The sequence below is a fragment of the Copadichromis virginalis genome, linkage group LG23 (assembly GCF_057382275.1).
Source record: "Copadichromis virginalis isolate Kocher_CV1m ecotype Utaka linkage group LG23, C_Virginalis_male_GT1.1, whole genome shotgun sequence".
NCBI classification, from domain to species: domain Eukaryota; kingdom Metazoa; phylum Chordata; class Actinopteri; order Cichliformes; family Cichlidae; genus Copadichromis; species Copadichromis virginalis.
The window spans coordinates 44,600,888-44,628,528 of record NC_140639.1 but is presented as its reverse complement, the minus strand read 5'-3'; the positions used below and the strand labels follow the sequence as shown (position 1 = coordinate 44,628,528).

The 27,641-nt window shown below is 41.4% G+C and overlaps 1 protein-coding gene across 1 annotated transcript in view; it reads right to left on the bottom strand.

The window, feature by feature from the left end:
* Nucleotides 1-27,641, bottom strand: part of pard3ba (par-3 family cell polarity regulator beta a) — a 210,138-nt gene that overhangs the window by 157,779 nt on the left and 24,718 nt on the right. The window contains exons 3-4 of the mRNA XM_085449975.1: nucleotides 15,609-15,786; nucleotides 4,379-4,485 (exon numbers count right to left, since the gene is read on the bottom strand). Coding sequence (XP_085306101.1) covers nucleotides 4,379-4,485; nucleotides 15,609-15,786 — 285 coding nt within the window. The remainder of the gene's footprint in view (nucleotides 1-4,378; nucleotides 4,486-15,608; nucleotides 15,787-27,641) is intronic.

Sequence of the window (27,641 nt, the reverse complement as noted above, 5' to 3'; positions counted from 1 at the left end):
GATCACTACGGCCGCCTTCTTCTGTTTGTCTACCACCACTATGTCCGGTTGGTTAGCCACCACCATTTTGTCCGTCTGTATCTGGAAGTCCCACAGGATCTTAGCTCGGTCATTCTCCACCACCCTTGGGGGCATCTCCCATTTTGACCTCGGGACTTCCAGGTTGTACTCAGCACAGATGTTCCTGTACACTATGCCGGCCACTTGGTTATGGCGTTCCATGTATGCCTTGCCTGCTAGCATCTTGCACCCTGCTGTTATGTGCTGGATTGTCTCTGGGGCATCTTTACACAGCCTGCACCTGGGGTCTTGCCTGGTGTGATAGACCCCAGCCTCTATGGATCTTGTGCTCAGAGCTTGTTCTTGTGCTGCCATGATTAGTGCCTCTGTGCTGTCTTTCAGTCCAGCTTTTTCCAGCCACTAGTAGGATTTCTGGATATCAGCCACCTCCTCTATCTGCCGGTGGTACATACCGTGCAGGGGCCTGTCCTTCCATGATGGTTCCTCGTCTCCCTCCTCTTTCTTGGGTTTCTGCTGCCTGAGGTATTCACTGAGCACTCGGTCAGTTGGGGCCATCTTCCCAATGTATTCTTGGATGTTCCTTGTCTCATCCTGGACTGTGGTGCTGACACTCACCAGTCCCCGGCCCCCTTCCTTCCGCTTATCGTACAGCCTCAGGGTGCTGGACTTGGGGTGAAACCCTCCATGCATGGTAAGGAGCTTTCTTGTCTTTATGTCAGTGGTTTCTATCTCCTCCTTTGGCCAGCTTATTACCCCAGCAGGGTATCTGATCACGGGCAGGGCGTATGTGTTGATGGCCTGGATCTTGTTCTTACCATTCAGCTGACTCCTCAGGACTTGCCTGACCCTCTGCAGGTACTTGGTGGTTGCAGCCTTTCTAGCGGCCTCTTCATGGTTCCCATTTGCCTGCGGGATCCCCAGGTACTTGTAACTGTCCTCTATGTCTGCAATGTTGCCTTCTGGTAGTTCAATCCCCTCAGTTCTGACTACCTTCCCTCTCTTTGTTACCATCCGACTACACTTCTCCAGTCCGAACGACATTCCAATGTCATTGCTGTATAGCCTGGTAGTGTGGATCAGTGAATCGATGTCTCGTTCACTCTTGGCATACAGCTTGATGTCATCCATGTACAGGAGGTGGCTGACAACTGCTCCGTTCCGTAGTCGGTATCCGTAGCCAGTCTTGTTAATGATCTCACTGAGGGGGTTCAGGCCTATGCAGAACAGCAGTGGGGACAGAGCATCTCCTTGGTAGATCCCGCACTTGATGGTAACTTGTGCTATGGGCTTGGAGTTGGCCTCTAGTGTTGTACGCCACATCCCCATTGAGTTCCTGATGAAGGCTCTTAGGGTCCCATTGATCTTGTACAATTCTAGGCATTCCAGTATCCAGCTGTGGGGCATTGAGTCATAGGCCTTCTTGTAATCAATCCAGGCAGTGCACAGGTTGGTCAGTCTGGTCTTGCAGTCTCGGCTGATTGTTCTGTCTACCAGTAGCTGGTGTTTTGCACCTCTGGTATTCTTGCCAATTCCTTTCTGTGTCCCGCTCATGTATTGACCCATGTGCCTGTTCATCTTAGCCGATATGATACCTGACAGGAGCTTCCATGTAGTACTGAGGCAGGTTATTGGTCGGTAGTTGGAGGGGACCGGTCCCTTCTTGGGGTCCTTGGGGATCAGGACCGTCCGGCCTTCAGTTAGCCATTCCGGGTGTCTTTCGTTAACTAGCAGCTGGTTCATTTGTGCTGCCAGACGCTCGTGGAGTGCAGTCAGCTTCTTCAGCCAGTAGGTGTGAACCATGTCGGGCCCTGGTGCTGTCCAACTCTTCATACTGGAGACCCTTTCTTGGATATCTGCCACTGTGATGGTTACTGGACCCTGTTCAGGGAGGTCGCTGTGGTCTGCCCTCAGATCCTCTAGCCACTGAGCCGTTATGGGTTGCATCCTTCTCCCATATGCTCTTCCAGTATTGTTCTGTCTCCAGCCTTGGTGGTGCTGTTCTCTTATTGTTCCCTTGCCACTGAGAGTACACCTTTGCTGGTTCTGTGGAGAACAGCTGGTTTATTCTCCTGCCTTCTATCTCTCTGGTGTACCTCCTCAAGCTGTGAGTCTTTGCTTGGCAGTTTCCAAGGCCTCAGGTATGGACAGCTTGCTGTATTTCTTAGGCACCTTATTTGTCGCACCTTTCTGCAACTCCGTTAGTTGGCTAACCTCCCTCCGTGCTACTTTGATCTTGCCCTCTAGCCTCCTTCTCCATGGAGGGTACTGCCCCTTGTGGCTGTTCAACTTGTAGCCAAGCATCCAACAACGCCCTGTTTTCGTCCCTTGCCCACCGATGCCTTCTTGTTCCAGTAGCCCACTTTTCGTCAGGGTGCCCTGGTTCCTCAACACCTGACGCGGACCTTGTTGATCCGGGCGACGTCCGAGCCGGCATGCCTTCATATTTATCTGTCTCGCTCATGTCTGCGGTAGGCTTGCTTAGCATAGGGGGTCTAGCCTTAGGACCCTTACTGGATACAGACGCCCCAGGCAGGAATCGAACTTGCGATCCTCTGTTCCAAAGGCGTGTAGTTTAACCACTACGCTATCCAGCTGCTTGCTATCTATCTATCTATCTATCTATATATACACACACACACACACACACACACCCACCCACCCACCCACCCTAGTAAGTAATACAGTAATGGACTTCTATTCATTTTGCATCAAATTAAAACTTTGGCTGTCAGATAATTATTTATTGAAAGCTAGACATTTTAAATGAGAATAAGAAAGAAAAGTATGTCTTTGTGCCCCCTTTTCCCTGTCAATGCCCTATCGGCCCCCCTGGCATAGTGTTTGTTTGTTTTTTTTACTTCTGGACAAACGTGGTCTTGCTCATTATACCCAAGCATCTCAAATTCGGTCTCATCTGGACAAAGAACATTGTTTCAGAAGTCATGTGGTTTGGTCTCAGGTTTTTTGTAATGGCTCTGAGCATTGCACCGTCTGACCTTGGTGTGAAATTGCTGTTAGGAGATTGTGGCACTATGTTAACACCCATCTGAATTCTCACAACCAACTAACTACCAAAACTTTTATTTTATAGAGGTGTTCACACTGGCTGATGATCATTTGATTACGTAACCTATTAATTCCTATGGAAGCGGTAAGAGTGTACTTATGTTTTAAGGGAGTACACAGTAAAAACTCATTCTCACAGGACTCCATGCACACTTATATGCTCTGTCAGACCAGACTGTTTTCTTCCTGTATCTGATATTACTGCATACCCAACAAAAAAAAAAAAAAAAAAAAAAAAAAAAAAAGACCCTCTCTGTAAGGTTGCAGCTTCTTACAAAAAGGCAAAATGTGACTTCCTGGTAGGAAAAGAGCCTACAGCCATTGCTGTCCATAGAGCCAAGCCACTGGTGTGGCTTTAAATGACAAAGCAACATAAAGAAACACTGTTAAAAAGAGTCACATTTTAAAAACAACATCTTTACAGGCCTTGTTTTTGTCTGGGTTTAAATAAGACTGCAGCAGTCGAAAGCAGGGATTCATCTGTCATGCAGCAAAGACATGTGGATTTATGTAAACAGTTCTAAGGACACTTTAAATCATCTATAATGAGCCTGTTCATTTTGGTCCAGGCGTGCTGTTTGAAGCACACGAGGCCCGACATTTCTTGGACAGAAAATACGGGCTCTGTCATTGTGTTTACACGATGCCCACTGATGCCTGTGTTCTGCTTAGTCACCGCTGAGTTGAACACAGCAGGAGTAAACAGCAGGGCTCCTTCTCCTCCCTCCCTCTCGCTACCTGAGTTTTCCTGACACACACATACAAGTGTGACCTCACCTCGATCTAGTCCTCCACGCACATTCAATAACCCACGGAGGACAAAAAAGTCGGCCTTAATGGCGGCCCGTTTCGAAAAGAGGCCGAGCGCTTGAAAAGCCGATCCTTTCAAAGTAATGCCTGGGGCAGAAAGCTGGACCACAAGAGGGATATTCAAGAGGTTTCTCCATTTGTCTTCAGTGAGTGAAAGGCAGAGACCAAATATGCAACTGGAAATACAATATGTTCATCTCTCATATTTATTTACTGTTCTCTTGCTTTCACTGAAAAACTAGTTTTACCCTGCAGGAGTTTAATCAATGGAGAGTGAACATTGAATTTCTGATGGAGCTCTTTTATTGCTCCTTTTAGAAAGCAATGAAATGAGGAAGACAAGAATACCTAATATAAATAATCGGAATATCTAACAGCCTATTTTCTCATCACGTTTAGTTGGCCAAAGGTAACGGCACACATCAGTTTCACTGAGAAACAAAAAAAATCTAATTTTGAAGTTATTTCCTGTGTAACTCACCGGTTCAAGAGATCCGTTGCTTTGCTTATCAGGTGGAGGTGTGGCTGTCGTCTCAAGGGGCGGGGCCAATGCAGAGTCGCTGCTGCTCCTCACCAGTAGAGGTGTATCTGTGATGAGAGACATGGGCGTTAGAGACAAAGATAATGAGAGGATGCCGTCGGCTCCATCTGTGTTTGTCTTTCGTGTGGTACGCTGTTGAAAAGAATCAATATTATATTAGCTCTCTCAACTCCAAACCCACTGTGGGTGATGAGAAGAGATGAAATCAGAAGACCAGAGGAGGAAAAGAAAATGGAAACAGAGTTGGCTTTTGTCTTCCTCGCTAAACATTTGGCCTCCATCGTTTCTAGACAGAAAAACTGTGATGGTTAGACAGGCCCCTGAGGCGCTGGCACAACCGAAATGAATAAAAATTCATTTGAAAGCATCTCGTGACACCCAAAGAAGATATTTTGAAAGAAAACAAAGAGAAAATGACTCCTGATTGAGCACGGCTAATGTATATGCGAAGAGAAACGACACGGGAAATGATGAGAAAGACAAAGTGTTTGGAAAACACGACCAGACAAAAAACACTGATCTCTTTTCAAGGGTTCCCATTTATTTTAGAATGACTCATAGACCCTGAGGGTGGACACGCAGCCACCCCAGCAAGATGCCCAAGTCTCACACCCACCCGCAGAGAGCATTTACATATGACCAGCTGTTGCCTCAACACTCCCATGCGCACACTCGCTGCAACCCCTCAGCCCAGAGAAAGGGAGAGGGAAACAACAGTGGGTCTGATTCCACAATAAAACAATTCGAAAGAAACTAATTTGGACTTTTGTGCTGCCTCTTGCGTTTAAAATCCACCCCAAAGGGAGCAGACGGGTATTTGTGGAGGTAAAACCCACGGTGGAGTGTTTCCAAATGCAACTCGACAGAGGAGAAAATAAAGTCAAGGGGAAAATAAAAAGGCAGAGTGTGAAGTAAACAGAAAGAAGGGGGGGAAAAGCTGAGGAGAGAGCCAAGAGATGGTGACAGAGAAAGAGCAGGGTGAAAACCTGGAGAGGGAAGGCAAACAAAATTCTCTCCTTTCATGTAATCAATCTCTCTTTGGAGGGTCAACGACAGGGTCCTGGTCTAACGTGGTCAGAATAGAGAAGGAAAGAAGGAACTGGCAGAGGTCGGGGTGTGTGTGTGTGTGTGTGTGTGTGTGTGTGTGTGTGTGTGTGTGTGTGTGTGTGTGTGTGTGTGTGTGTGTGTGTGTGTAGACAGATGAAAAACGATCACTCCAATTGTCCTAGACACACAAACAAATATTCTTTCAGGCTCAAACACACTCATCCACACGTTCAATAATCTGAGTTTGTGTTCATCTTTATTAATTCATTTTTATTACTTATCCTAAACTATCAGCTATTCTCTGCTGACTCTCTGTCTGACACATTCCTTCTACCTCTGCTAACGCTGAATGTCAAAAAAAGACTCAACGCTGACTCGCTACCACCGACGTGATGGGATTTAAGCAAGACGTTCCGAACGAAAAGTAGGAAAAGCTTCAAAAATGTTGGTTTCTTTTAATTAGCACTCAAGTTTTCCTGTTTTTCCCTCTTACATTCAGTTTCTTTTTTTCCTGCTTTGTTGAGGAAAAAGCAGAATGTATGTGGTCCAATTTCAAAAAGCAGACTTTGTGTAGAAATGTTTAAACTACACAGGAAACCGAATGATTTGCGATAATGAAATGTGCTTTGATTTAACAGAGAAACATCCAGAGGAAAAAAAAAAACGCTATCTCTCGGAGCTCGCATCAAACGGCATCAACGCTTCTCTTTATTTGTCTGTTTCTTGCTATTTGTTAATTTTGTGTGCGTCTAAACTGGGTCACGCTATCTGCACAAACTTCTCATCATTTAAGAAAAAAAAAAACAACTCCTTTAGTGAAAGTGTATTCAAACTGAACACAAAGTGAATTTTAGAAACAGCAACTCTCTGCAAACGTGCAACTCTGTGCATCTCAGACATAAATCTGTCTGATGGAGGTAATGAGGGGAAGAAATGTCAATAGTGCAGGTTGAGAAGTTTCAACAGGAACCAAAAATCAGCACCAGCTTTGTGAAGATAAGAAAACATGGAGAGGGGTCAGGAGGAATAAATCAGAAATGAATGGAAGTTCCTTGTAAACTTAAGAGGTGGAGGTTGAGCTGTAAAGACACAGAGACAAGTATGACGCACACAGCACTAATGCAATGGCTGCTACAGTTACATTCACTGCGTGGGATGAATATACAATGACCTCAAAAGCAGTTCAGTGGCCTAGAAACTGGTCAACGATACCCTGACAACCACAAGTCTCTGACCAGTTGGCAAATGGTTTCTGGAAGTCACTCACGGTTGGTGGCAAAGATGCATATGATGGTGCAGGGAAAATCTGTTTAGTAAGTAGTTGGCAAGTGTTTGCAAACAAGTTGGCATCTTCCATGCAAACTGCAGGCAACTGCAGCAATCTGTTCGCAACCAAACCAATCACAATTAGGTTTTCAGCCTTGCACTATCTTTGCAATTTATTTCACATTGCAAAAGCCAGAAATCTCAAGCAACCACTTGCCAACACGTTGAAGAATCAACAATTTTCCCTTCCTCCGACTGATCCACTGATCCATCTCTAGGCCTGTATGACTGAGACCTACGGTTCTTAACATCAAAAAGCAACAAGTTTGCCAAGTCAGTTTAGACTTATAAAAGGGACAAACGAATATAGTACTACATTGCTTTTAGGAAAGTGAATACAACATGAAAGTGCCATGTTTTCACTGACATATGAGCTAATTTAACTCGCAGACAGAGACCCCACTTATAACTGATACAGCCTCAAAAATTGAGTTTCAGTTCCACCTTTGGGGTATTTTGGTCTAAATTAGATGCAAATAAATTCGATGAACAACTAAAGCATTTTTATTTATCTTGCTCCATTTGTATGCATTATCTTACTAATATAAATTCTAAAAACGTATACAGCTATATTTATTTGCTACATTTTATACGAGCATTGATTAGTGCATCCCTGTTCCGTCCATTTAACCACAGAAGGCATGTTTACTGTTTAAACATTTCCAGATCAGCATATGCATTTGTAAAGGTCTCCAAGCTCAGAGGGGCCATTTATCGAATGCAGTAAAAACCTGTCATTAGATTTATGGAAAGTGAATGCAGGTAATGACTCACATGTAGTCCTACTGAATGATGAACTGCAAAACGCTGGAACAAACTGCACAGACAGACAGGTTCTTTAAGTGCCAAAATACATGACATCATGTTCATAACAGACGGATCCTGAGATTAGACACACTGAGTGATTAACCCATTTTCCAAATGGCTATAATTGATTTTCTAAAATGAGCTTGAGAAGTAAGGTGCATCATTGTGAAACCTCAGTCAAGAGCCTCCCCCTCCCACACACATACTTTGCTTCAATGTCAATGATGCGACTTTGTAAAGTGACCAAGGCTGCTCCATGGTCATAGTCAGGCTCCACTGCCCAGTGGTCAGCCCCATAAATCCTCCTCCGTTTATCTATTGGAGTCAAATCTGCCTCTATCAATCCTCCAAGCACTTAGAGTCCCAGAGCTTGGCACAGCAATGTGAAGGAACCTAAGGCTCATTAGCATTGAACTCTGACCTGCAGTGACCCCTGGACGGTCAAGCGGTGTCACTAAGGGGCGGGAATATTGATGAGAGTGACAGTTGTGACTCTCTCGGGTCAGTCACTATTTGAACGGTCATAAACAAGACTCTCTCAGAGGAGTTGTTAATCAAAGCTGGCTGTTCTGCTAATAGGGTCTTTAATATTGAGCTAGTACACTGAAAAATACCCAACTTAGCAGCAGCAATGACCACATTCAACTTCCACTAACTGAACAGGCACATCTGGAGCTCCTATTGCCAATTGCAGTCTGCATGTAAACAAACCAGTGTTGAACAATCCCTGCTTTAAACAAAATATTGGCCATGCATTAAGAACATTCATTAGTTAACTTGAAGCTTATATCTAGAAACATGTTATAAAATGTATGTTACATAAGAAGATTCGCCAATCCCTAGGCCCAACTTTGATCTGACAGGCTTGTAATACATTAGTGGAAACCCTGAAATCAGAATCACATCTAAACTGAGTCATTAGAATAATTTAGGTTACACAAATTGAGGAATAATTTATTAAGATACATATTAACGAGTCAAAAGGTAGGAGCTGACCAAACTGTTTGAGGACTTTGATTAAATCTTTAATGATTATAGTGCATGTATGCATATATGTCTGTATATATCCCATCTCCTCCTTAGCGGCTGGGTTTTGTATGAACATCGTCACATATACAGTGATTATTAACATCTATGATGAGCATTTATTAACATCTATGTGCTTTTAAAATAAAGATTCTATAGCCAAATTATTTTGATTTGGCACATAACTTAACGGTCACCAACATTTGTGTAAATTACAGACTTTTCTTTGAGTCACCACTAAATACAGAGTGAAGAACTGGAAATGAAGTCCTTAAGGTCGACATGACACATCAAATGTATAGAAGGTAATTTACACCATAATTTACACCATAATTTACACCGTGCTCTATAAAACTGTCATAGATTTGAAAACTGTCGGTGAAAATGGATTTAATAAATAAGTGTTTGAAGTTAAAGGTTTGAGAGCGTGTGTAGTGCCCTCTTGTGCCAGTAAAGAATGCAATGTCACTGGGTTGGTTGTTGCTAGCAGACTCACATTAGCTTATGTTAGCTAACTCGTGACAGAACTAGCTCAGGGGAAAATAAAGAAAATTAAAACAAAAAAAAAAAACAGTCTAAGGGGATCACTTTTGTACCAATCCTGGCTCCAACACTGAATTTTATGTTAACAAGTATATACAGTTCACTTTCACTCTGTTTCTTAATCAGTAAGCAGTTCTTTATTGTTAGCTAGCTGCACTGAAGCAGGAAAAGCTTTTTAAGCTATTAGCGTTATAGCTAATAGTTGGCATCTGGTAACTGTAGGTTTACAGAGCACTTTATATTGTATTTCAGACTAAACAGGTTTCTATATAGCTTGCAAAGAATACAAATAAATCTAAAAATGTATACATAATTGCTACATGTCCATGTCGCTCCATTTTTAGGTGTTTAGAAACAACCAGTTTTTGCCATCTGACGATATACAGCAGTATAAGACATAAGTATAACAAGATAAATTAACCATAGATCTCCGTTTGTGCCATACATGAGTGAAGCAAAAGCACCCCAGGCCTGGCATATGCTATAAAAATAATATTTAAACAAACTGAGGAGGCTTTGGAAACAGACTAAAAATACGTCTAAATACAGCAGCCTGACATATGGTGCCCTCAGGACAGGAAGTGAGTATCATTCTTGCCCTTTTGGCAAAGTGAACAGAATTTTTTATGTATTTTAAGAACACACACATTTTCTGAATTTAGTATGGAGTCTATTTCGAGAAGCCAGGTGGCAGAACTAAAAACATAGAACGTTTTATTTTAGCTTCGCTAATTCGACAGGACCGTGCACCCACAACCACAAGGTAACCTCCAACTTCAAAACAGATCCCACCCATGAAACTCATCTCAGCTCCCACTTCAAGGCCAGAAAACGGTAGCGTGCTGAAACGCACCCAACTTATGTTCTTCCCTTTATCTTTCCATTGAGGTTTGTGTAACTGGAGAGAGCTGAAGAGAAACTTGTAAACTCTGCCAGCTCTGTGTTTATCTGCCTCAGACTCTCCATCTGCAGCTCTGTGCCTAACTAGGCTGCTTATGCAATTCTGGGAACACAGAGGTTTATTTTAAGAATTTCCTCTTGTTTTCAGTTCTAAAAGTTCTGCAATGCTGCTAGTTCACTTCCAGGGCAAGATGAAAACAAGGATGCATCATGTTTCTGACTGACTGTGTTTATGACTGTGTGCCTTTGTTTGCCGTTGTGTTTGTATGTGCAAGCATGCGTCTGCTATACGGACATTTATTATTATGGACAGCGCTTTGCTCGTGTGCACATTTATATCCGTGAGTGTGTGTGTTTTCATGCCACAGGCCTGTGTGGTCTTGTTTTGCTGGCAATCGATAGAGCAGCCCAGCTCAGGCTGCTCATGGGATGATGCGATAAGGACTCTTTTCCTAGAAGTGTGTGCGCGTGTGTGTCAGTGTAGCAGCAGATCAATGCGGGTCTAATCACCCCACTGGGGCAGCGTGAAGTCCAATCACCCTGTTCAAACAACTGGCCCAACCTGACACACAAACACTTTGATGCCTGACTGATTACTGAATTACTTCTTGTTCTGTCCACCAGCATTCAGCGCGATTACACGCTTTCTTATAATCAGATTATTGTGAATAATAAGATTTAAGTAACTCTGTGATTAAAGCATTCACATGGTTTGGGGTAACTTAATTTTCCTACTAACTCTCGTTTCAATGACTTGTTGGTAAATGCTTTAGGATGTGTTGTAGCCTGCATGATACATGTTATTATCCCACAGCTGTGAGGCTCTCTACATCAGTTAACTATGAACATTCTTGGATAATAGAAAGATGAAAGGTCGGTACATGAGACAGGAACACCGCTATCAGCTAATGTTCTCACTTGTAGTTTGACTAAGATAATCGAGTTAAAGTGTTTACACACAGTGAGGTCTCGAAGCCTTTAGACAAAAACAACCACAGTGGATTTAAATCAAACGAGTGAAGTGAAAAGCACAATGTTCAGCTTTAACTCAAGGGGTTTAATAAAAGTATTGCATTACTTGTTTAGGAATTAAAGCCATTTACAGCCATCAGGGAGGGTCTGAGGAGAGGGCATGAACGGCAGGACCAGCTCAATGTTCCCAAGCCAGAGAAAAATGGAGAGCAAAACAAATTCTCAAAGCGCATTTGCACTGTCGAGGTGGAGGGCCTTTCCCCTCCAGAAGTAGACATTAGCACGATGGAAGACCATAGCTGCTGGCTCCGGTGCTGCTAATGTCTGAACCCACTGCTCTCTCTCCTTCTCTGTCTCGCCATCAAGGGACCATCCTGCCATCTGTAACCACTGCTGAACCATATGAAGCTCTTCTACGATTCTACGCTTGATTTATTTTACCAAAATAAAAAATAAAAAAAGAGGGTAAAGGCTTAGAAAAAGCCTAGCATAGACTCATTGAATGATCAGTTTCAATCACTGAGACCGAATGCCAATTACCCAAATCACACCCAACAACTGGGGGAAGTCAGCCACCCACCTCTCATTTCAGGGTATTAACATTATTTCTCATATGAATTTTATAGCCTGTGTCAATTCACTCTGTTTACTTTGCACTGATCAGGATGTCAGACCGAACCATCTTGAATCAATGCAATACAATTTTTATACTATAATATATTAATATATTAGCCATTAGAAATGACAGCACCAAAATATTGGCAAATAGCTAATATCAACCAATATATCAGCCCCATCAATCTGTCAGGCTCCAATTAGAATAGCAAATACTTATTTCATAAAGTAGAATAGAATAGAACAGAATAGCCTTTTATTGCCATTGTGCATTTGAAAAGTGGTTTTCATGGGCTTTGTAAGTCCTATTTTTTCTATTATTTTATATAAGAAGAAAAGATTTTCTGCCATCACTGTTCCTCTATTTTTATGAGATTACTGTAGACCAATGCTCGCTTTCCTACTCCTATATTTCTTTATCTTTTGATAAATCTGCAGCATTAAAAACCACCCTGAATCTTTGCTTGCACTTTAAGCACTGATGCACAATCAATTAACAACATTACTTTTGACACTTCATTTGCTATTCTTCATATTGATTCCTGCAGTATGTCTATGATATCTCTGTGTTCTGGTTTAAATAAGAGAAATGGGTCAATCGATTCCTAGGGCTAATTTTAACAACCTGCGCAAGCATGTATTTCATAGGCTGCATAACCTGAGCCTATGCGATCCTGTGAATTAAACCTCTCTCTATCAGGTCTGACTGTTTACAACCCATCGCTTTGTCCTTGTCTCCAGACATGATGTTACTCCAGAGCAAGATATGATGTAACACCCAGTTAACAACCAAACTCGTTACAGCAAGAAGGACAGCAAACACACACAGACACACTCCCGTAAGACTTTCCCGGCAGTAGATATATGGGCGCTTTGGGTGCGATTGGTTGGTTAACTTGCATGCAGATTCTTTTGTGTCATTGTGTGCGCGCGTGCATGTCCGGATGACAAAAGTGTCCTTTATTGCGTCTGGCTCCCTATGAGGGGCGTCACAGGGTCACATCATAACTAAGTTAGTCAAGGTTCAGCAGGGCTGGAGAGCAGGTTGCGGGGTGGGAGCAGGAAGAGGTCCCACTGGGTTAAAGACAGGGTGGAATAGGCATATCGGGTTTGGAGAGGGGGGGTTGGCTGGAATTAGTCCATTCATGCTTGGCTGGACCCTGGGCATGCTAACAGGCTACAGTGCTAATCTAGTTAGAGCTGGAAGCCATGCAGACACAGGGAAAGCGGGGTTGGATGGGAGGGTGAGAGAAAAGATTTCCTGGGGGTGAGGGGGGTCAAGGTCTAGGGCCTCGGCTGTGGAGCTAGATGGCAGGTGGTTGAAGCTGAATAGCAGAAAAGGGAAAAAATGAGTGGGTCGAGAGGCGAGAAGGCAGATGATGGGGCATGGGTGAAAGTGGGCACACAGAGAGGGCTAGCAAAGGCCAGTTGTATGCGTGGGGGTATCACACTGTTCCTCTACGGTTAACAGATGGAGGGAGGAGAATGAAAGGGGTTGCAGGGTGACCCAGTGATTAGACAGACCCTTATTAAATCACATCAAGGCTCTTTTATCTTGCTTTTCATCTTTCACTTGGCACTCAAAAATTAATCAATCCAAGGCCCAGGAATGGAAAAGAATGAGGGAAAAATTCTGCTCCGATTATTTACAGTAAAATGTATCTATAGCCGGAGCAGCCTACAGCCCAGACAGAGCAGATATTTCACCAGAGGCTCCCTCAGGCTTCTGACTGAATACTCTTCTTATGCCGTTTCCCCTCTGTAGACCCAGTAACTTCTATACTTTATTTTCTGACTGCAAGGACGTTTACTTTTTATATCAGCTCCACTTCACAAACATAGTAATCTGTCATCCTCCATATTAAACTGATGAGTGCATCAGATTGACTGTGGAATGAGCGGCACCAAACAGCATCAATCCCCCTTGATCGAGTCACCGAGCTTCTAACAGCCTTGGTAAGACTCATTTTTCATAGCCATTCCCACCGTCTGATTTCCTACAGAAGGAGTACATAACAAGACCAGGACAGATCAGAGGAAAAGTCCTACAAGTGACTCAAGGCCACAGGAATTTAAACTTCTCTGCTCGCACACAGAGCTAAACCAGTCTGTCTAAAAACTAAAGCTAAACCAAAAACAGAGACTAATAAATATAAAAGAAGCTGTGCAGCAGGTTGGCATGTATATTTGCAATGCATATTTAAAATTCTCTAGTAGCTTTATTCACACTATGGTAACCACACATCCTCCTACTCGCACCATTCTGATTATTTGAATATTTTAAAAATTAAATCAGCTGTCAACTTTGATCAGCTTTTCTCATTTTTAACATGTATTTGTCATCACTTACTTATATATACAAGGCATGGTGAAGCAGCTTGTATCAAACAACATACATGCTAAACAGTGTTGTTATTAAAAGTATAAAAGACAGACTGGATATAAAGATAATACTGAAGTTGTGCACTGGTATGTAGACTACTGTCTTAATGTTTTACCTCTTTAAACCAAATGTGACCACCTTTGATCACATGGGTACAGCTGGAGAAGTCTCATCTAATCCTAGCACTGCCGAGTTAGCTTGATCAGCATGGTGGATCCATAATTAAATATGATATTAAACAGGACTAAATATGAATGATGGAAAAAAACAGGCTCAACACAAAGTGTAATCTAAATATACATTTGGATTGTCTTGTTCACTGTTTAGTTGCACTAAGACAAAGTTAAAACTACTTGTCACTAAGAAAGCCCCTGAAGGATCTTATCCAGATCAGATAATATGCTGTTATTATGTTGCCTAGCCTATTGCTAGGCAGTTGCTAAGATGAGTTGTTTTTAGCATTTATGTACTTAAGACACCATATAACAGCATCATATAATTTTTATTTCACAACAATAACATCTCATTTATATACCCAAAACTTCTGTTATGCATGCACTAGTTGATAAAGTTTAATCAGGTAAGTAACCAACCTTGTGTAGATGTCACAAAGGGAAAACTAGGTAAGCTAAACCTATTTGTAATGAATCTGAAGGGATGGACTCGCTTTTAGAGCCTGCCTCAAGTGGCCAGTAGAGGAACTGCAAGCTTTGACATCTTGTGGATTGACTTAATTTTGACTTTACCTTCACATCTTCTTTGTCAGTTGGTATCATTGCCATAGCTTGGCTAACTTATAGCAGCAACAGGTTCACTTGGTCAGAATACAAAACTAAATAATGTGAGATGTGGATTTTTTCCCCCAAAGCACTTCACTTATTTTAGAAGCAGAATAATATCCAAAATCAACAGGGGACGATAGGAAAATGATATAACATTTATCAGTCAAGTACCTTAACAGACCTCCCAATCCCAAAGTGTAATTTCAGTGTCAAAAACAACAGGGCTGATGTGTAAATGGGCATTTTCCAATTGTGTTTTTTTAAAATTAAAATGCAACTCAATCCTCAGCAGTTGTTTTTTGTTTTTCTAAATTAATGCTGCATTGCTGCCTCGGTGGCTCTCAGTTGGTTCTCGTTCTTACACTTTGCTCAGACTAAGTAAAGAATGCTAAGTGAGGACGCCAGGAGAGCAGGTTGCGTCAACGCTGCATCTGTTTTCACACGCCATCAAGTTACAGGCAAAAAGTTTCTGTGTTCGGCTTGCATCTGTTCCAGAAATGCACTTTCTGATTCTCTCGCCCTCTCTCACACACACATGCAGTCACACACCTACACACACATACACAGCTGTATCACCATGACACCCCTTCTCACATGCACAAAAAAATGTGTTGATTGAGTATAGCCTCGGTTGTTCAGGTGTTTAAGAGATTTTTGCAGACTCTTCTCTTACATCTGTGTCAGGAAAAGTGTATTTTCACGAGTTGAGGCTCAACTTGCATAATTAACACGTGCACACGAAAAAGTTACACAGCAGGTAGGGACGTACTGGCTTTGAGGACGGCCTCGTTGACTTCGATCTCTCCTCTGTCTTCATCCTGGTACTGCAGGTGGGGGTAGTAGGTGAAGGGCTCTGGACTCGGGGCAGCACTGGACGAGCTGTTAGACATGCTCTCTCGGGGGCTCTCCGTCCTCACATGCTGGGGTTTGTTAAACACTGCCACCAGCTGGAAGACAAACAAAAAAGTTAAAACTGCATCCTAAATGTTCGAAAATATTAAACATGATATGTACACAAATCTGAAACAAACAAGCTTTTCTTGAGACAAGCGTGACAGGATAAACAATATGAGTCCTGGCATATGAACAAGCTGGAAACACACAGCCAGGTTATATAGCATCTCCACTGTGCCGTGATCACAGGAAGGCTTTTATGTGATTTATCTTGCCGGGAGTGGGGATGCAACCTGCTTCGTTCTGCCAAGTATGCAGATGCGTGTGTGACTGTGTGTGTGTGTCTGAGGAAAGCAAACAGAGCTGGATTCACAGCTCATTCACTCTCGAACCCCTTACAGTGCATAACACACCGGCTGGTGCCTCCGCAGCGACACGATGACTTCTGTATTTCGTGAACAAAGGAGAAAAACTCTGACGGCCATTTCGTCCAGTTCGGGGGACGTGACACACGGCGAGGCCCGGGGCGAGGTGTGCACGTATGAAATTAGCGCTCAAATGAGATCTGACGTGAGAATGAGAAGCTGTCAAACACAATGACACGGCTGACACAATGAGACGACGGGAAGAGACGGGGGCGGCCAAATGAACAGGGGATGGAGGGCAGGAGAATGACAAACAATCCTAATTGAGACAGGGACATGATGGCAGATAGGGGAGCGAGCGCGTGTTTGTGTGTGCCCGCTGCGATCTGTGCTATTGCACGGATTGGTTTGATAAATGGGCGCGTGGCGGCGTGACGCTCTCATTAGATGGCGGCGGCGAAGGGAAATGACCACTTAATGAAAAGCAATAACCGCGATGGAACGAGGGAAGGAAATAAAACAACAGACGAGTTTAGGGTGTCAATTAACAACAACAACAACAATAACCAAACAGACCGTGTGTGTGTGTGTGTGTGTGTGTGTGTGTGTGTGTGTGTGTGTGTGTGTGTGTAAACAATGCGCACGGAGTAGGCGGAGAGATATGCATCATCCATCACACTGTGACGCCGCCTCTCACCTCAACCTCCCGTGATTCAATATCCTCATGACACCTGGCCAACGCCATGCAAAGGAGATTCGTCAACTGTATTCATGCGCGCATACGTATGAGCGTTGGCGTGAGCTGCGAGATGAGGGATTGAGCGGCTGGCAGATGCAAAGAAGGGAAAAGAAAAGACAGATCGCCAGGAAAGCAATCTGATTGCGCTGGCTGATGGATGCTTCGCGAGCTCCTTCTCTCTTCTTTATCTTCCTTCCTCTTTCTCTTATCTCCAACTCTCCCGAGCCTCCGTCTCTTTCTCCAAACTCGTTGACAGCATCAATCAAAGAAGAAGTCTCCGAGCATAACGTGACGCACACACACACACACACACACACACACACACACACACACACACACACGCAAATACTCAGTGATGATGAGCTCCCCTCGAGAACGATTTATTTGTTTTGAAGAACAACTTCTTTTAATGTATGGAGGGATGATGATGATTTGCTTTTCAGGAGTTAATTTTTTATGGCTGACACAGGCAGGGGAGTGATGCTGATGAAGGCCGCCCCGCTGCTTCCGCTCATCACTCAATCAAACACAAAGTATCAACAAAATGAAGTACTGTTTTTCAGTCTCGGCAATGACTTTCCATTGATCACGAGATGCTCGGCGCTAAGCCGTAACCTTTAACTTGACCCAATCCAATCAAGTAGCATCTGCTCAAGATGCCTTTGCATTGCATGCAGGAAAAATCCTATTAAGTTAAGAAAAAACTTCTTACATATAAAAAGAAAAAGTTTTCCTAAACAAACTGGTTCTATGTATAAAAAATTTAATTAACAGCTAATTAGAACAAGTCCATAAAGGGTGCCGTATCCCAACATGGTGCCATTATAGGTGATGGTTGTTGGGTGCTGACGAAGGTGAAAGTCAAGTCATTTGCTGACAAGCTACAGTTTGAATTCAGAGCAGAACAGACCACCCCAAGAAGACCTAAAAACACTTTAGGGATACACAATAAAGAGCCAGTTACACCAAGCCTGTTCTGGTTACCCTGGAACAGCAGCATTTCCTACCACCTAAGTAAAATTAAGATAAATGTACCTTTGCTTGATGTGTTTAAAGATATAGTGCACCTCAGTAGACCTAAATGCTAACAGTAGCATGCTAACAAGTTCACATTACGAATACAAACATGCTGATTACAATCCAAGTACACAGTGAGCAGAGACCAGGAAATCTCAGTGGGGTTCTGCTATTTGTAGGGATGTGCTGATACCAGAAATTTAGCAGTCGAGGATCAAAAGAATTACACGATTCTTGATACCAAGGTCAACATGAAATCAAAATCATCATCCATTGTAATGAAAGATCCATTATTAAGAACCTTCTAAACGTTTAATAAAAATGTCATTTTGGCAAATAAAAGCAGCAACAGGGCAGAAACTGAAATATTTTCCCAACTGGTTGGATCTGCCGTAGGTTCCTGCCTGTTAAAAGGGAGTTTTTCCTTCCCACTGTTGCCACTGCACTTGTTCAGCGGGACTGTCATATGATTGTTGTGGATTTCTTTATTTTCTGTGTCATTGTAGGGTTTTATTTATATATATATATATATATATATATATATATATATATATATATATATATATATATATATATATATATATATATATATATATATATATATATATATATATATATATTTTTTTTTTTTTTTTTTTTTTTTTTTTTTTATATATTTATATAATATATAAATAATTTCCCCCAGGGATCAATAAAGTATTCTGATTCTGATTCTGATTTTACCCTACAATATAAAGCACCTTGGAACTAGTTGAATAAAACTGAATTGAATATTAGGATGGCTGCTGAGTAGCCTACTACAGGGTATAATGTTAGTTACGGGACTTTAGCTTAAGCATTTCTATAACAGAAAACATTTTAGCTAAAGTAATAAAACTGATTTCAGACCAGCTGTCCCAAACAAGATGGTCATGGAAATTTTAGGGTAACATCAGAAGGATAATTCATTCAGATCTGGATGCTAGCCTTTTAGGTGCTTCACTAAATTGGAAGTTTTTCCTTCCCTTTGTGTGAAAAGTACAGTAGCGCTTATAGCCATTTGTAGGTGTTGCCCCTGTCAGCTCTGGAACAACTGCAGTCTCATCACATAAGTTTCCTACAGTATGTACCTACAGCACTAAATGGAAAAAAAAAGGAAAAAAGAAACAAGTAACATCTCATTTTTAGAATTTTGGCATTAAAAGTGTCAATTCTTCTGACATCCCTGTAACAAAGTAGCCATCAGCAACACAAAAGTGCGCCAACTAAAACCACATTATCACCAAATGAAGTGAATATCAGCGTAAGATGGGGTGGCAAATGTTTAAGAGGGTTACATACGCCACAAAGTCTGGATCATCCAATAGCAACAACTGTCCCCTATTACACAACGAGTGACAAATAAAACCATTTCTATTTAAAGGTGGTTTATAGATTTTAACATTTTTGGATAGACAATGTTTCTAGATAAGAAACTAGGGAGTTAAAAAGCATTCATAAATCATACTAGTATCATGTGTTAAACAGTTTACAAACACTTTATTGTAACGTGTCAAATTCCAGTCATGAGTCATCTTCTTCGGACAACGAATGTGTTTCAAATGGATCATCGGAGATATTTCAGTCTTTGCCCAGTTTCACAGAAACTGGTTAAATCGGTGGATTATCTGTTATTAATGGAACAACAATGTGTTTCTAAGAGAGCAAACTGCTGATGCATTTTTAAAACATGTTCAGAAACTAAATGCATTTACCACCACTGCATTTGGACAGCTGTGAACATCTGTGGCACAAAACCTGATTTCAGCACAGTGGGATTTGTGTGTGTGGGGTTTTTTTGTTTGGGTAATCCAGGCCTTAAACGGTGTAGAATAGAAAAGATGAATATTGTTGGATGCTACTTAAATAAACCTGGGAAAAGCTCAGTTTTCCAAAGCACAGCAATTTGAAATTCAGTCCTTCAATTACAATACCAACATCTTCCCCTTGGAGGCCTCTCTGCCCCAGGATGAAGAACAACACCTTGTATGGTTCAGAGAGCGTTTACTTAACATCAGTTTCTCTCGGTCCTTCCTGACTGTCATTAATATTCTAGGAAACAAATTGCCTTATTTTTCCTGCTGCGTCCGTGGGGGGATATTGATATGGACCTGGGGAGGCTGCATGTCAACTACTGCTGAATAATGTGACCCCTCGGTCTCATTTCCATAACAAACACACACAGATACTCATGACAAATACGAATAACTAAGTCCTCTATACTGCCATGTTATGATCATCTGTAAATCACAACACTGTGTGTATATCCAACGTGACCAGGCGGGCTTTGTGTGTGTGTGTGTGTGTGTGTGTGTGTGTGTGTGTGTGTGTGTGTGTGTGTGTGTGTGTGTGTTGCAGGGCCAAAGTGATTACCAAGAAATACATGAAAGCCATATATAAAACCATGTGTGAAGCATGGATATAGATAAATAATGTGTCTGTGTATGTACACACTGCCTGGGGCACAGAGTTATAAGATGTTGCCATATATGAAGCCTTCAGCAGACAAAGCACACAGATTTTTAAATTTAAAGATAGGCAGCGTACATCCTCCCACACACATCCTTCATCACAATAAGATATAATAAAGTAAAATAAATACACTTATTTATCTTTAATATTCTTTCTTTGCTGTGTTTGAATAGATTTAAATGACTACGCCAAAATAGAAATTGCATTTCTAAGAATTCAAAGGGTTGTGATCCCGCACATTTTGTTTGTTTTTAACACTGTAAGTTAAGATTTTCCATAAAACTTTCAAATCAACTTTGTCATATTCTTAAGGCACCTGTGATTTTTCTGCTTTCAGCTGTTTGAAAAAGGTATGTCTGTCATTATGACAAAATAGAAACACAACAAAGTGAGTGTCAGTAGGAGCTTTTCAGTATTAAAATACTTTTGATGTTTGTAAGGTCTATCTATTGTTTATTACACTACACACAAAATACTGTAGTTGCAGGAAGCGCACTCATAGCAAAGCAGGTTTTACCTGTATGAGAACTCAAAGACAGTTTTTTCATTAAAATGGCTGTTAGCTAGGAGCAGGCCACGGTTCAACACCACCTTGATAAAATATGACGTAGTCCCGCAGTTCAGTCCACTCAAGAACCTTGTCAAAAACAGCACCTCTGGTGTTCAGATATGTTCGGATCTGGCCTAATTTCAGCCTAATAGTTAAGATTTGCGATTACATTTAGCTTAAAAATGTACCAGTTTTGGTTAGCTAACTGTTTCCATGCATCTATAACTATCAGATTACAATTTAAGCATGTATCCACTTCTACATATCCATTTAATGTCACTAAACATTGGGGATAGCAAACTGTTTAACGGCTGTTTAGCTAACAATTTGTTAGCTAACGTTGGCTAAACTTGTTTGTCTTCAAACATTTTCACTATTTTAACTTCAAAAGTGGCAGCCATCTTGAATGTTTTCCCTCTTTCTCATTGTAGTATGACGACTTCAAATTGTTTAGAAACAGCCTTGTAACCTTATACATCATTACAGATTTTTTTAGTTCTCGTTGGTATTGTGTTAAAGCATGCTGAAACATTTCTGTACAGCAAATCGTCAAATCTTCTGCTTTTACACAGGGTGTGCTGGTAATCAGTAATCAGTGCATTTGATCACCAGCTACTCACCTTCTTAATGAATAAGGGTGTAGTTAATTAAATAAATAATGACATGTATTGCTGTTTATCTGAGGTTGCACTTAAACTATTTTAAGACCTGCTAAAGACCAGATTCAGATGGATGTATTGATTTTATTGGTTTGTGATTTTATTTTATTTTTTTACACTTTTTTTTTTTAATACTACTTTGGGCTTTCTATACCTATTGGTCATCATTTAGTTAACTTTAACATGTTCTCAGTTGTTTAATTAAATTGTATTTTTGTGTCCAGATTAGTTGACCTACCTTCCCTTCTACAGAGGTACCCTCTGAGGTACTGATCTTGGACAATGACTCCATTTGCTTTTCTAAAATGCCCAAGCCCAACCTTTGGCCTCCCTGACATGTGAGATCAAAACAAACAGGATTTCTTCATTGGGAATCAATACACTTAAAAATCACGACTATTACTATGACTGACATTTCTTTGACTCAAGCTGTATGTTAACGCCGACGACTGCGTGCATCCTATTTATCACTGCTGAATTTTTAAACAGCCGGGATATGAAATTATCCTGCTGATATTTTTACATGTTGCAACTCACAGATGGACCAGTTGGGTGTTTTAAATAATTTATGTACGTGCTAAAAATTAATTAGCCAAATGCAGCAAGTGCTTTATGGAACAGACAGGGAAGAGGATAGTATGATACGCACAGAGACACACTCGCAGAGAAGCTCACACACTTCATAATGGCATCATTGAAAAATACACACACACACACACACACACACACACACACACATATATCTCTTAGACTATGTGCAGACACAATCTGAGACACACTACTTCACAGTTAGAGGATAAACAGTGCCACCTTGCTTTAGTCAAAGGCTACTGCATGTGGATACAACTAACCTTTACATAAGCGTCACCAACACATGCACACAAAAACCTCACAAACAAACATACACACTTCCCCTTTCCATCCGCTGGTACTAATCAACCCATTTTTCTTCTCTCTCATCGCTGTCTAGCACTGCTGTGTGAGCGTGTGTGTGTGTGTGTGTACGTGTGTGTGTGTGTGTGTGTGTGTGTGTGTGTGTGTGTGTGTGTGTGTGTGTGTGTGTGTGTGTGTGTGTGGTACCAGTCTATTGAGATGCTTTTGTGCTGTTGTCATTTATCTTACGACTGCCCCCTCTTCTCCGTTTTCTCTCTCTCACGCTATTCTTCATTCTTTCTTTGAACGAGAGATGCATAATTCAGAAGGAGTGCACAGCATCCTGACAGTAGTATGGTAACCCAATCATCTCTCTCTCTCACACACATATATATACCCCCCCCCCCACACACACACACACACACACACACACACACACACACACACTTTCTTCTCTAAAGTACAGACGATTTTAGAGATCCACTTTAAGAAAAAAGAAAAAAAAAACCCACTTAAATCTGAATCAAAGAGTATAAGCCTCCCATGCTCAGTGTCTTGACTCGCCTGCAGAAAATGAAAGCCTGCACTACCTGACGATCTGACTCTGTGTATACATTTTCGGATCGCGCCGTAGCTGAAAGTATTCAAACTGCAGTTTTCGGTCAGCCGGCGGAACAAAAACAAACACTTTCTCCATATGGCTCCTACATGTAAGTGTGCATTTGTACATCTGCTGTTGTTTTTCGGGTTTCTGAATTTCAAGCAGCTGAGGTGTGAATATCCCTGTGTGAAAGTGTTTGCAAAACCATCATCTTCCCTCCATGTATGAATTAGAGGCTGTTCATCAAAGAGCGGAAGAGCACGTGTGGAGAATGAGTTTCTCCACAGCTGTAAAGCCTGATGAATATTGACAGAGCACAGGTACGGAGGGCTGAATGAGCACAAATTTGGCTCTCCATATCCACGACATCACGTTAGAAATGGCAATCAATCAGGAGCAAAGCGTGGAAAGTCATTTGCTCTTTTTTCAAATCAGCTAGCAGGTGAATGTAATTAGTAACAGTCTTAGCTATAAAGATCGGTAATGCTCAAGCTGGAGCGGCTGCTGGATAATCGGATATACAAACTGTACCGGTGGATATTATCAATCAGTCATATTCAGCTGATTCCAGGAGGCATATTAGTAAAACACATAGAGAACTCACGCAGTTCTATTAGGTTCAGCTTTAAGGGAAAGAGCATTGTATGTATTATTAGAAATGCTGGATTATGGGGGATAATGCAGAGTAGTTTATGAGGCTGGCTGGCTGCAGGGCTGTGCATTAAAAACTGCTGAGTACTGAAAATTAAAAGTCATTTCACCCTTTACACTGATTACATCTTCATATTTTCTCATTTAAATTCAAGAAACTTCATAATTTGGCTGTTTTTTTGCTGCATATTTAATATTGAAGCATATTACATATACAAAAATGGTCAAAATATGATTCCAAAGTTAAGGTACAACACTAGCATCACCTTCCTAACTCTACAGGGGAACCAATCATTTGATTACTGTAGCTCTGTGTAGTTTTGGGCTAACCCACCACCTTTCTCATGATTATTTTGGATGGAGCACCAGACTGAGGGCGACTGATTTTACATTTCTGAATAATCACACCTGCATTTATCACCAATCTTCTTGTTGATGGTCTTCTGTGGACAGATGTACACATAAGGAGTTGAGATCAGGAGAATCTGTAATTGACTGGCTGATTGATTGTAATCTAGATGCCCATCGGTGGGAGCCAGAATTCTGGCTGGGTTGTAGAGGATCAAATATGTATTTCACTCCATTTCATCCCAATCTTATAGCTTGTTTTTTATGGATTGATGGTATATAATCCGTCTCTCAGGGCACAAACACACGATAGACTCCTTTGGGTCCTGTGCATTAAATTGTTCAGGCTTGTTCTGGTGGATCCCAGAGATTCTTAAATAGCTAGAATTTGGGCACCTTGGAGATCAGATGAAAAACGGCTTTTTGTCATTTTCTACAAGTTTCTCCTGTATGAGGTGGCCATGGCTTTTGCTGGTGTCACTGGTCTTCTGCAATGCTTAGATGACTGATGTGTGTCAGATGTATAAAAACCATGAAGAACATTGCATTATAACAAGATGACCTGCCCTTGTGTTTTACACTTGTTACTCATCTGTCTATACAGACTACACAGGACATGCATACAATTAGGTCCATGACATGTTGGACAAAGAGAGTGCTGTTGCAGTGTTGTCTCAGTGCACCACCGCACTGGATTTTAAATCAAGCGATCCAAGATGTGATTGGTGTGCAGACTTTCAGATTCAGGGTCTTACAGTAAATCTGCATTAACTGTGCAGCCATTTTCAGAGACTTAAATTTAATGAGTGAAGAATTCTTGTTCTCTTGTTACTTCACGCACAAATAAAGAAAACAAAATATCAGAAGTTGATTCAAAGTGATGAATTTGTAATTTATAGCTTTTGAGTTTATTTTTAAATATGAGGCTCAAAGACGTTATGTACGTGAGGGTGGTATCATTAAAAAACTGAACTAACAGAGACGTAGAAAAACCTTTACAGAAGTGGCCACGTCAACAAATTGGTTCATTCTTTTGAAGGACTGGACTGGCCAGCGCAGAGGCCTGAGAGACCACAGAAGACAACTAAAGTGGATGATGACAGAACCATTTCCATGGTTAAGAAAAACAAATTCACAACATCTAACCAAGTCAAGGACATTCTCGAAGAAGGAGCTGTATATAATTATCCAAGTCTAAAATTAAGAGCCGCCTTCATGAAGAGAAATACAGAGGGTTTACAACAAGATACAAACCACTGTTGACAGTCTGAAACAAGGAGGTCACATCAAACTATCAGTGTGTGCAGACTGAGAGAAAGAAAAAGGTGATCCACAGCACTGATCATGACCAGCTAACATACAGTGGAGTGAGGTGTTTGCGCCTCCCCCGAATTCAGTCTTTTGCATATTTATCACACTTACATGTTTTAGATCATCAAACAAATTTAAAGATTAGACAAAGATAACTTGTAAATACAAAACACAGTTTTTTTAAATGATGATCTCATTGATTAAGGGAGAAAAGTTATCCAAACCTACCTGGTCCTGTGTGAAAAAGTAATTGTCCAACTTGTAAAATCATGAATTAACTGTGATTAACCACATTTTTTGAAAAGTTGAGTTCAGCTTCAATAAACACACAAAGGGAAGCAAGAAAGATCTCGAAGCATCACGACAGAACGTAAAGAAGCACCTGAGAAACAAATACACTGACATCTACCAGTCGGGAAAGGGTTACAAAGTCGTTTCTAAACCTTTGGGACTCCAATAAACCACAGTGAGAGTCATTATACACAAATGGAGAAAACTTTGAACAGTGGTGAACCTTCTCAGCAGTGACCGGCCGACCAAAATTACTCAAGATCACATCAGCGACTCATCCAGGTCACAAAAGACCCCAGAACAACATTAAAGAACCGTAGGCCTCACACGTCTCAGTCAAGGTCAGAGTTCATGACCCAACAATAAGAAAGAGAGCGGGCAAAAATGACGTCCATGGGAGAGTTCAAGGAGAAAACCACTGCTGACCAAAAAGAAAACAAAGGCTCATCTCACATTTGCCAGAAAACATCTTGATGATCTCCAAGACTTTTGGGAAAATACTCTGTGGACTGACGAGACATCACTTTCCACAGAGGGCCATGTGGGTTTGGTGTTTTTTTTTTACCCTTTCTTTGTGTTATCTCTTTGTAATATTTAATCTGTTTGATGATCTGAAACATTTAAGTGTGACAAACATTGGAAATCAGGAAGGGGGGCAAGCACTTTTCGCACCACCGTATTATAGCCCCAAACAATACATTCTCAGATTTATTGTTTAACGCATGCTGTACTTTGATTGTGCAGCACTAATGGAAACTGATTGCATTTAAACTCCAATGAAACCATTTGGAAATATCTGTATGTGATGAAACACTTTTGCAGCCGGCTTTTTATGCAATGCACTGAATTACCAACCCCGAGACAACAAGCGATATGTGCATTAAACATAAGATAAATCTGTGTTTCCAGAGTTTGGAGTGCAGCTTTTCCCTTAAAATAACACCTAACATTAAGCAGGGATCACACACTCAGACTTGTCTCACAGAGATATACTTAGTCACTCAGGCATATACCAAAGACTAACCCAACTGTTAAGTACTGTACACACTTCACCTGCACACAGCCTTTCAGGGGACTGCAGGGGCCATCAGAGGAATGTTTAGCCTGTGTTATTTAAACAAGTAGAAAATTGGTTGTATTACCAGTGAGAGCAGGGCTAATCCTGCTTCTATTCCAGCCTCAATCTATACAGCACATGTACCAGATGTGGGGGATTACCACTCAGATATACACACACCTGGCTATGGGCCTGCAGACACACACTCAGTGAGAAATGACTGCGCACACAAACAGCATGTAAGATTAGAAAAGAAACCATAAAGGCGGCCAAAGTGACGCATCCAGTCTCCCACTCACAAACAAAAGCGCTCGAGCAAACGCTTAATCGAAAGTGTCAGGCCTGTGGTAAAAGACTGCTTCTAAATAATGAATCATATACGGAGACATCACTACTTGACCCTCTAAATGTTTCTGTTTGAAGAGGTGCCAGCAGTTCCAAATGGCAGCTAGTACTTTCACATTAAACATAATGTCTCTTTGATGCCTCTGACAGACTGATCTAAATACTAACGCACCAAAGTAAATCCCTCCGTCTGTTGGTGCAACGATCTAAGCATCTGCATTCATGCAAATTTAGCAAATGCTGACCCAGTTCCCACACTTCAGACACTGCAATTCCACAATGTAAAAAACAAAACGAAAAAAAAAAAACCAACAGGCAACAGGAACCTGTTTACAGTGTTAGAGAGGACACGACTCACCTCCAGTACTGGTTACAAGGTTTTTTAAATACTTTGTGTGAGCCCTGATTTTTTTTTTTAAAAAAGCAACTGAGGTTTAAAACTACTAATTAAACACATTTCTTACAGGAAGGAGCCACCCTTGTTCCCCAGATATTAAACAAGGAATTGTGGGACTCTTTATAAGACACAGCAGGAAATGTGCACAGAAGTGTTGTTCAGGTTAGGTGGGCTTTCCCAACTACTTCAAAATGCTGTACTTTAACCCTCTCGA